This window comes from Rhopalosiphum padi, chromosome 3, assembly GCF_020882245.1.
Source record: "Rhopalosiphum padi isolate XX-2018 chromosome 3, ASM2088224v1, whole genome shotgun sequence".
Lineage (NCBI taxonomy): Eukaryota > Metazoa > Arthropoda > Insecta > Hemiptera > Aphididae > Rhopalosiphum > Rhopalosiphum padi.
This window is the reverse complement of record NC_083599.1, coordinates 62,543,368-62,554,568: the sequence shown is the minus strand read 5'-3', so window position 1 is coordinate 62,554,568 and position 11,201 is coordinate 62,543,368. Positions and strand designations below refer to the sequence as shown.

At 28.2% G+C, this 11,201-nt stretch overlaps 1 protein-coding gene across 1 annotated transcript; it reads right to left on the bottom strand.

Annotated features, from left to right (window-relative positions):
- Positions 1–895: 895 nt before the first annotated feature.
- LOC132925321 (uncharacterized transmembrane protein DDB_G0289901-like) lies at positions 896–3,175 on the bottom strand. Its single transcript, XM_060989728.1, has one exon. It carries the CDS (start codon positions 3,173–3,175, stop codon positions 896–898), a length of 2,280 nt encoding a protein of 759 aa, XP_060845711.1.
- Between the last annotated feature and the right edge of the window lie 8,026 nt (positions 3,176–11,201).

Here is an 11,201-nt window from a genome sequence, read left to right as displayed (position 1 = left end):
CTATCTTATATTTAAAAGCCAATCCAGCCCGGGCGGTCAAAGACTAATACAATTTTTTTACACTGTACATAAACTATTAACAGTTAAATTATATATTAAGTTATAACCTAAACATAAAATATTAATACTATTTACATTACACCAAATTTATACAATAATTAATATAATTATGTTGCCTGCGACTAGATCGATCAACACTAGTTTTCTGAGGTCTACTGATTAGTTAAGTAAGTTAGAACTGGGGGGGGTACCATTATAGTTGTATTACCGTTTTTCTTTATAAGAATTACATTTAGTTTATATTTTTATGATATCTATTTTAGTTAGTTTTTAATTATGTATACTAAAAGTAACTGTCTCTATTATTGTGGTCTATGTTTAGATAATCGTTATTGGTAGACATAGTATTACATGTGTTGTGTCTCCGTCTCACTAACGCATACATTTGCAAATTTTAAATTCAGAACAATACATTTTACTGTATTATTTTTATTTCTAATATGAATTGTTGTATTTCCAAATTTAAAAGAATCTCACCTCGATTTTTTTATGATATTTTAATTTTAATACAATTTTAAATTGCTTATAACTTGCTTTTGAATTGAAATATTAAAAAAAAATTTAGGAGCCCTAGATAATATTCTTACTCTTAAATACATGATAATAGCTGATCAATTCACACTAATTTAAAAAAAAACGGAGCATAATGTAATCGTCTGTTATACATAAATAATACGGAGTCGAAAAATACATCTACGATGTTTTCTAAAAATCTAGTATTATTTAAAAGTGATGTGATATTTTTACTGATAATAAGTATACAAGTTTATTTTACAATAATTACAATTTTTGTGATCACCAAATCAAAAATATCATTAGCATAGAAAACTCTATCCTAATGTTTGTACAATACAAAGTTATGTTTGTTATTGTTTAAGTATGTTTTAAACCATACCATCTTATGATTTGAAGGACGTGATGGCAACAATCTCGGTATTCTTCCGCCACCTATAGCACCTTCATCAATGCTTTCGTTACTCTCGTCATCTTCATAATCGTATCTACCTCCTCGATCGTATTCGCGTTCATAATTGTACTCACCTCCATAATCGTAGTCACTGACTTGACCACTATCACCACCGCTACTACTATGGACGCTAATGTTACCACGTCTGCTGTAATTATCACCATAATTTCCATGGGCACTAATATTACCATCAGCACCACCGTTATCACAGATGTTACAAATAATATGGTCGTCATCAATGTCAAGGATGCTACTTCTACTATGGATGACACTAACTTCACGAATACCGTTACTAAAGTAAGGTTCACTTCTACTGCATACGCCACCATTTCCATAGCCGTCAAATCTACTATTAATTCCGGTAAAATCATGGATAACACTATCTGCGTTTTCGTCAATACTACCACTACCGCTACCATAGTCAGCATTATTACCGTAATTTCCACGAGAATAAATTTGGATGTTATCCATATTTCTAGTCTCCCTGTCTACAGAGTCACTTGTTCTTATTTGATTTGAATTATCTGAATTTAAGTGACTATTGTGCCTACCACTCCTGATTTGGTCGTGACCTCTATCCAAGTCACCACCCCTGCTGTTGTGATCATCACTACTACTTACTTCATCACTAAAGCGAACTCTTAAACCACTTCTGTTACGGCGAGTACCACTACTATCGCCACTAGAGCGAATAATGCTTTTATTCCTACTAGGGCGAGTACCACTACTATCGCCACTAGGGCGAATATCGCTATTATCTCCACTAGGGCGAGTACCACTACTATCGCCACTATGGCGAGTACCACTACTATCGCCACTAGGGCGAATACCGCTATTATCGCCACTAGGGCGAGTACCACTACTATCGCCACTAGGGCGAATACCGCTATTATCCCCACTAGGGCGAGTACCACTACTATCGCCACTAGGGCGAATATCGCTATTATCCCCACTAGGGCGAGTACCACTACTATCGCCACTAGGAGGAATACCGCTATTATTCCCACTAGGGCGCATACCACTACTGTCCCCACTAGTGTAGCTTTCTGCATTACCCCTATCATGGTCATCATCACTATTGCTTCTAGGACGGACTTCAGAATATCTACTATTAGGTCGGCCATCGCCTCTTCCCCTACTAAAGCGGCTTTCCCCATTCAACATATTATAGTAATCATCAGAGCTACCGCTTCTAGATCGGCCATCACCCCGGTCCCGACTATAGCGACCAACCTCACTCCTCCTACTTGCGCGGATATCAAAACTAGCTCTAATAGCGTAATCGTCAGAGCTACCACTTCTAGATCGACCATCACCGCCGTCCCTAGAAGCGTGGCCATAATTACTTATTCTACTAATGCGGCCATCACTACTACCTCTATTTGGACTGCTATCAACACTACCCCCCATAATAGCACGACCATCATCAATACGCCTAATAATACGACTACCGCTAGTATTATCGTTTGTACGAAAACCACTAATATCTCTGATAGTGTAACCAGCATAACTAGCGCGGTCATCATCACTATCCACACTAGCACGGCCATCTAAAGGCATACTGACAAAATTACGAATAATACTTATATCAGGGACACGACGGTTACCATACATGTGGTAACTTCCACCACTACCACCACTACCGCCATAACAGTTATGGCCATCATCACTATCAAGACTATTACTCCTACTTGTACGCCGAATTAATGTAGTACTTACTTTTGGTTTTGTCTCTTTGCGCGCGGTATTCGGATTCACGTACAATGACTCGGTGCGCTTGGGTTGCCCGATGGGTGACGGGACGATCTCCTGGCCGAGGTTCCGTTGCCTAAGTATAAGTTCCTCGAATGGCGGTGGTTGACGCTGCGTGGCGGCCGATGACGAGATGTTCTGTTTAGCCCCGGCCGCCGACGCTGTAGTGAAGCCCGCCGCTCCATTGAATGATTTATCTGCTGCTGAAGATGATGATGACGGAAGTCGATCGTCTCCTCTTCTCTGCTGCTGCTGCTGCTGCTGCTGCTGATTCTGTGACTTCTCCACTGATGACTGTCTGGACCCTCCACTGAGCCGACTTGCTGCCCGGCTATACCGGTCCACACTATTATCCCGGCTCGGTGGCCTCTTGTAATGGTCAAAATGGTCGCTCATTGCCTATCAAAATACAATCATCGTCAAAAATGTTGATCACTACGTGTTTTTTTATTTTAATAAGAATAATATTATAAAAAGTCTTGAGGTGTTAATAAAAAATAAGGTAGGTTATACTACACGTTTTATTAGCAGTGTACGTCGTACGCCAAAAAATAATTATTTATTATGATTGTAAATTATAACTGAGACGCAATAAACTAGTGCGAGGTAAAAACTGAGTAGGTAGTATAGGTACTCTGCTACAGTGTTACGAGGATTCGTCAGGCCTCATTGATGTCTAACAACTTAACGGGGTGCGTGAGTTGCGATATTGAAAATTTGTTTTTAACTGTTTTCACTCTTGCCCTTGAAACGATAAAATTATTAATAATGTATAACGTCGACGACGATAATATGCGTAACTTGTAAAATATTAAGTGTCAGTGAATAAAAACCAATTATATTTATTGGTTAGTCAGCATATTTCAAAGTTTAATTTTTTAATAAACTTGGCTTATTATTTTTTTTTAATTTATAAATTAATATCATCTCTAAAGTTATTGCCTAACCAAACTTAACACGATGACATTGAATTATTTTGATATTAATATTGCTCAAATCTGAGTAATGAATGTACAAGTCTCACAATAGGCTCAGCGACAGTAGCGACACAGTTCGAACTTTGATAAGTGATATGACTATACATTATTCCAAGTTGTCTTCAATTTGATACAGATGACCCGTGTAAATTATGCAAAGGAGAAATGTGAATTATATTAATTTATTACTGAAGAACATTTGTGTGATGGATAATAAATTAGATAAAATATAAAATATTACTACGAATTTGAAATGTACATAACATTTTTAATGTTCGTTAACACTTTGATCTATAATAATTTTCCAGCCGAAATTTCTAAACACAGACTTAAAAATAAGTAATAAACTATTCGTTGTACGTAAATTATTAAGAAAATCGATAACTACAAACATTTCAAAAATAAAATAATCTTTAAAGAAGTTGAAGTGTTTAAATCACATAATATAAAATCAGATATATGAAGATTTTTTTTTAATTATTGTGTTTTGATTTCTGATTAACCGAATATTGTCTAATTAGTGATTTTTGATAACATTTTTTGACAGATTATTAGCAAATACCTATTTATTATTTAAAAATTATTTTCATCATAAAATCGAAGATGTGCAAAAATAAAATACATTACTTTTGTCTAATTCATAGTTATATGAGAAATATATTTATACAATAAAATGTTTACTAGATACTAATGATACTTTATTCTACGTACTATTGACGAATTTTTAAAACTATTACTTTGTTGTTATTGATCACATTTTTTTCTTGCGTTAATATTAAAATAATTTACTTTGAATTCATTCAATTTTCAAATAACTTAATTATTTTAGGTATATTATCTACATGGCTAAGGGTATAATATTATTATTGTAAATAATTAAATTCCCTTAAAACAACAAGGAATTATTCTATAGAATCAGCTAGTAATGATTACCATTACTAGTTAACACCACAAAAAAGTTAGTCAACATAAACCATATACAAATTGGAATTTATTTAAAAGTACCAATGCTACTAACAAATCAATTATAATACTTGTTGTTATTGTTTGTAATTCAAAATTGAGATGATTAAAATAATTTGTAAAAATACTGTTCGTATATCTTTCTGGAATATATTGTTATAACTAAACCTGGTGAAGAGTAATTCACTGTTTGGAACAGTACACTAAACAATGAAACCTCATAAATTTGAGTTCAAATTACGTACGCTTTGATGATTTTAAGGGTTTCCTTAGAATTTCAAAGTGTATTATGTGCATTACCACAATCTGTCTGAGTGTCATAACGAGAACATTGTTTATGCCCACTTTGGTAACCACCTTAACTAATTACAAAAGTCATACGAGAACTGCAAATGCGTCCGAAATAGGTAGCTTAATAACCGTCCAGGTATAAATATCATTATATTGAAGGCAGCGTACGCCATCTTAGTATCTTATCCTGAGGTACATTATTACCCAAGAAAGCAAAACTGTAAACAGGCTTCAGATAACATTCAACGTTATTGAGTTTAATATACTCAGTAGTCAGTATAACATGATCTCCTTTCTGTGGCACTAACCTAACCTGTATACCAGTGACGTAAAATATCGTTTAATTTACTCAATAAAGCATTTGTGAATTAATTAATTTGCCGATTCACACTCCAAAAAATAAAAATAAATACGTCCAATCTATATAATAAAATAATAATTTACAATCGTTCAAAAAGGCATTAAGTCGTTCACTAAAATTGTAAACTATAAGAATTGTACAACTAATTTGACATTTCTTTTTTGATTACATATATAGGTAGTTAAAATAAAATTTAAAATATTTATTACATTATCTGATAGGTGATAATGTTTGAAAGATAAAATATAATGAATAAAAAAGCATAAGTAAATAATAACCAGTAAATAAATTCAACTAATAGTTGCGCTACCAAATTTTGTCTCAAAATTGTAATATCTTGAATACGCTCAAAATCGATAAACTGAGATACATAGCTGCCATTTAGAATACAATTTGCTTAACAAAAATAATAATCGTAGTCCAAACAATATTTTATAAATAAAAAAATTATTAAAAATCAAAAGTTTAATGTAAACCTTTCCTCTAACGTTGTTGAATGTTCTAAAATATAGTAGTGAGAGGTAAATTTAAATAAAATATTTTTGTAGTTAAGTACATACATATTATTTAATTTGCGAAGGGATATTCGAAATTGGTTGAACTTCGTAATATGAAAAGTTTCTCTTCCATAATTTACACAAACCTTGAGAATCCTACTGAATTATATGATATCAAATTATTGTCTCAAGTAAATTTCTCATACCAATAATAAGTAGGTAACTTGTAACTTTATAAGTTATATAAGTGTGTAACATTTGTAACTTGTTACTAGATATACTCAGTACTTGCGACATAGGTAAGATTACATACAACACCCGATGGTGTTATACATCGTGGTATAAATGTTGTTTGGAATTTTCAGTTTACTGTTTATTAGGTAATATAATTGTAGTGGTTGCATGCAGGCATCATTAAGAATCCTAATTTCATTAATTACAAGTTACAACCAACAATATTATTACACTATCTATAATGTAAAATATATTAGGTAGAAATATATAGAAGTAAAACAAATTCTTGATAGAATAAAAATGCATTAAATTCTTACTTTATTGTTATTATTGCTGGGATTATTTTTATTTTAACTCGTATAAATGGGAAACTATAAAAATGTATGTAAAAGTAATTTCATAAAATTGCAACATATATCTAGAAATCGAATAAATTGTATATGTTTACGCCTACGTTCAAAATGTTTTTTTGTAATCTAAGGTAACCCATAATATGTGGGATAAAGTATTATCGGTACGCGGTAGATTAAAATTTAAATAATATATATATATATAAACGAGCTCTGTCAATCAATACCTTTGTTTGGTGGACCTCTTTAAATAGATACCGACAATTGTATTTTATTAAAAATATTGTTGTTTTCTGAGATAATTATAAACATAGTTCATGAACCCTAACAATTCAGTTTGGACTGAAATTAATTAATATTAATATTAATTTATTTTATTTTTATTAATTATTATTCTTGTACAAAAATATAATCGATATAAAAAGTATATGATGTGTATTTTATTTGCAACATAAATTATTGTTAATTATTTAAATATCTAATTAATAATTCATTGTAATCTATGAAATGCAAACAAATTCAAACATATTTTAAAAAATATTAAAAGATTACTTGCTTTTATTGATAATTCATGCTTAAATCTTCGTTTAGAACAATTTGAGCCTTGCTGTAATATAGGTACACGGCAATGCCAAAATAATTATGTTTTATGTTTATTTTATTTTATCGATTAAGAAATTCGCATCACTATAAAATTACATAACCCAGTACGTAGGGGACGTCAACAATATGTTTATCGTAACATTCGTAACTATAATTAACGAAATATATTTTCGTTTGTCTTATCATTTTATGTGGACATTTACTAAAAATTTCAGTTTATACAACGCGCTCTAGTTTTCAATATTGTAACGACGGATAATTGGAATTTTGCTAAAACAAGTAATACTTAACATGCACTATGCAGACTCGATAAATACTATGATATTCGTCATTTGATATTATTATCGTATACTTTTTATTAATTTAAAGTAGGAAAAACAATAATCATAACAATGAGATTTAGAGTTGACAACTACACCCTCATTATATAGTGCATCACTATTTTAAATTTAAGCACATACCTACAATTTTGAAAATTATTTTAGTTACCTATTGTATTTCAATAATTCTCATGTAAATAAATACTTTATCCAAATGAGGTACTTAAAATACATACCAAATGATTTTCGAATTATGGTACCTGTATCTTTATTTAAATAAATATTATATTTTTATGAAAATTTCATGAATATTATGTTTAAGACTGTGCATTATGTAATAACCTATACACAATGTCATAATTAGGTACATTCACCAGAGGTATGTTGGAACTTTCCATCACAGAACCTTTTAATAATAATTTTTCTACTAGTTTTGGCCAAAACGTATAAGAATAACTTCCTTATACTTAGCTAGGTACCTATTAAATTTGCTGATTACAAAATCTCAAGTTGTGTTAAATTCATTATAAATAAGTAAATAAAAATAATCATTTATCAAAATAATTTATATTATACAATACTACTTTTTTCAAGATTTGGCCATTAATTTTATAAGATAAAAATGTATATGGTTATAGTACATTTTGTTTAAAAATTAAAAATAAATATAACATTTATTTTTTATTATTATTAATTTTAGTGTAATATCATTGTATTTTTATTTGTTTTTACAGTTATATGACTATTTTTAAAATTAGATACCTATTGGTTTTAAGTTAATTCTCAGAAGTATAATATAACAGGTTAAACTGATAAAATATTTCTTTAAGTTGACTTTTTACATTTTTTTCTTATTGTCGATATTTAAAATATCGATGACATAAACTCTTTAATTGATTCCATAATAATTATGTAATTTATGATCTGTGAACCATTATTTTAAAATATATAAGAAGGCAATTATTACTAATTGTAACTAGTGTATGTATTATAATGTTATTATTATCAACGGTAGTTTTGAATTATAATAAAATTAATTATATGTATAAAAGTTTGAAATTTAATAACAACAAATTCTAAATTCATATTGCCTACCTAATAAGTAAATAAATAAAGTATATAATAATTAATATGTACATTATACATAGGAACTTAACATGTCAAAAATTTCAAAATAAATTGAGGTTTAGTACTAAAAAATTACAGATGGACTGTGACTATATTTTCGTTGTACTGAAAAACATAAATAGATAAATAGTAAATACCTATGTCGATTTAATAATCAGAAAAAAGGGATTGAAATATTGATACATTAATTTTATTAGCTTCGGTTTTGAGTATAAAGGATATTATTTTTTATTTTTTTCATTATTTGGTTCCGGTTTAGAGAACAGTATTTAAAAATATTTTAGTTTCGGTTTTGTAAACGATTTTTGAAATTATTATCGGTTTGCATTTTGGAAATGGATTTTCAAATTTTTATATTTGTTTATTGGAAAATAGATCGACTGATTTATGCTTAAGCTAAACTTTTGAATGAACGTTTTATTAAAAATATTATTTTTAATACAAATTAAAAAATTATAATATTTTTATTCCATTTTACTTATTGTACCTAATACATGTCGTTTAAGTAAATGTGAGAAATGTTTTAATAAATGTATACAGATATGTTTTAAGATTTTTTTTTTGTTGTTGTTAATTTATTTAATTAAGTTTATACACATTATAGGCCTTTTAGTAAGTTATTCACATTTAAACATTAGTATATGCTTATTTTAAAATGATTTTAAATACAATCGTTGTCCTTTTTAAAAACAAACTTTGCTTAAGCTTTATAGTGATACTAAGATTAAACAAATAAGTTTCTATCAAAAAAAGTGAAAATTATTTATGGCAACAAACTTATATAATAATGTTTAACTAATTATTTAAATGTAAAAAACTATAGATTTTACACATAACTAGTGGCCAAATCTTGAAAGAATTATATGGTATTAAATTACAATGTTCGTTAAATTAATATTTATTTGTGTTTCGCATAGTAAGAAAAATATCAACTTTAATTTCAAAAAAATTTCTAAATTTCTATTAAAAAAAAATTTTAAACAAGACAACGTTATAATATAATTAATTGATTGTTTCAACTCATACTTCTATGTATTAAAATAATAATAAATTAACAATGGACAGACCTCCTAAATTGGCAAGTGCAGTAATTATAAAATTCACAAAAATAAGAATAGAATGCAGTATTTTTAATTTAAAAATTCTACATACCTATTTATTTTTACTTAGTTAAAAGAAGTTTAATACATAAAAAAATGGGTTAGATTAGTAAATTATACTGCCGGTGTCACTATAGTCTGCAGTATCTACATCTTTGTACATACATAAAGTATTTTGCATATACTGCAGCTTAAAGTGGTATTTTTCATACAGAAGCGTATAATTACTAATAAAACACGAAGTCGGAAGTAATCATTAAAAAATAACATAATATATTTAAAAAGAATAATTTTTAGCGATTATTATTATTTTTAATTATTAATAACTAAACCACGTAATGTTTATAAAGGCCATGAGTCATAAGACTAGTTTTCACATATAATAAAAAAAAAGTAAAATTTCTCAAAAATTAGCTTTTTGTAGTTACTACACTTGCCATTGGGAGCGCCTACAATGTATCTAAATAATGCTAATTATATTGTTTTAGATATAATATAGATAGGTTATAGGTACATTTACTGTATATTTTATCTATAACAAAGTGTCAAGATTATTTTAAAAAATTGCATCTGTATTTTATTATAATATTTTGCGTACATCATTATGTTATTATTTTTTATAATATTTTATAACATAATATAAGTTCTACTAATTTAATATAAAATCAAGTTTCAACCATTAATTTAGTTTAATAAACGGACATAATATATAAAATAAATAGAACAATATAACACAAACCGTGTGTTTTAAATATATTAATTTAGATACTATGAATTCTCTACTATTGTAACATAGTCTTTTTAAAACATATTGGAACAATATAATAAATAACTACCAATTTATAATACATTTTTCATTTTCAATGATATTATGATATTTTATGAATGGAATTTAAATTTGCAGTAATACAAATATTTGAAAATTATAATATTATCTACCATAATATTTTTTTCTTGATAAATATTATTAATCTACATTTGTTTTATAATAGTAAAAAAAAAAAAAAACATTTATTTTCTTAAAATACATATCATTTCATTATACACTTATTATGTCATTACTTTTGGTTTCTAAATATTTATTTTTATTTAACGATCTACATAATATTATGTATTATTTGTATCTAGTTATATACCGTTTTAAAATATTTTATTACAAATCTGGTACTCGGATAATAAATACTTGGTTATGATAACAGATCTATAGTTATGTTATTTCAAAATGGTTTACCAACTTAGTTCTATCGCATTTACTACGTTAGGAAGCAATTCAATTATATCAGTTTTAACATAAGTATCCACAAACAACAAGGTGTAGGAAGTTAAAGCGTTCAGTACGGAGTCAATAACAAAATTAAATTCCCACTTTTGATCCCTTTGACCGTACTTTACATAATTACATTTTATAAACATGGGTGACTGGAGAAAGTAATATTAATGTATTACAAGTAGAGATACTTATAACATAACGATACGAATAAATAGTATTTTACAATTAGACATTTTTTCTACATTTCCTAAAAAATTGTTATGTAGATAAGAGTCATTGCATTTAAAATATTTTAGTTACTATTATTATGTTATAGAAATTAGTAAAT

Bases quoted from the DNA above. Each gene is read 5' to 3' on its own strand.
- LOC132925321 (XM_060989728.1), bottom strand. From the start codon at position 3,175: ATGAGCGACCATTTTGACCATTACAAGAGGCCACCGAGCCGGGATAAT.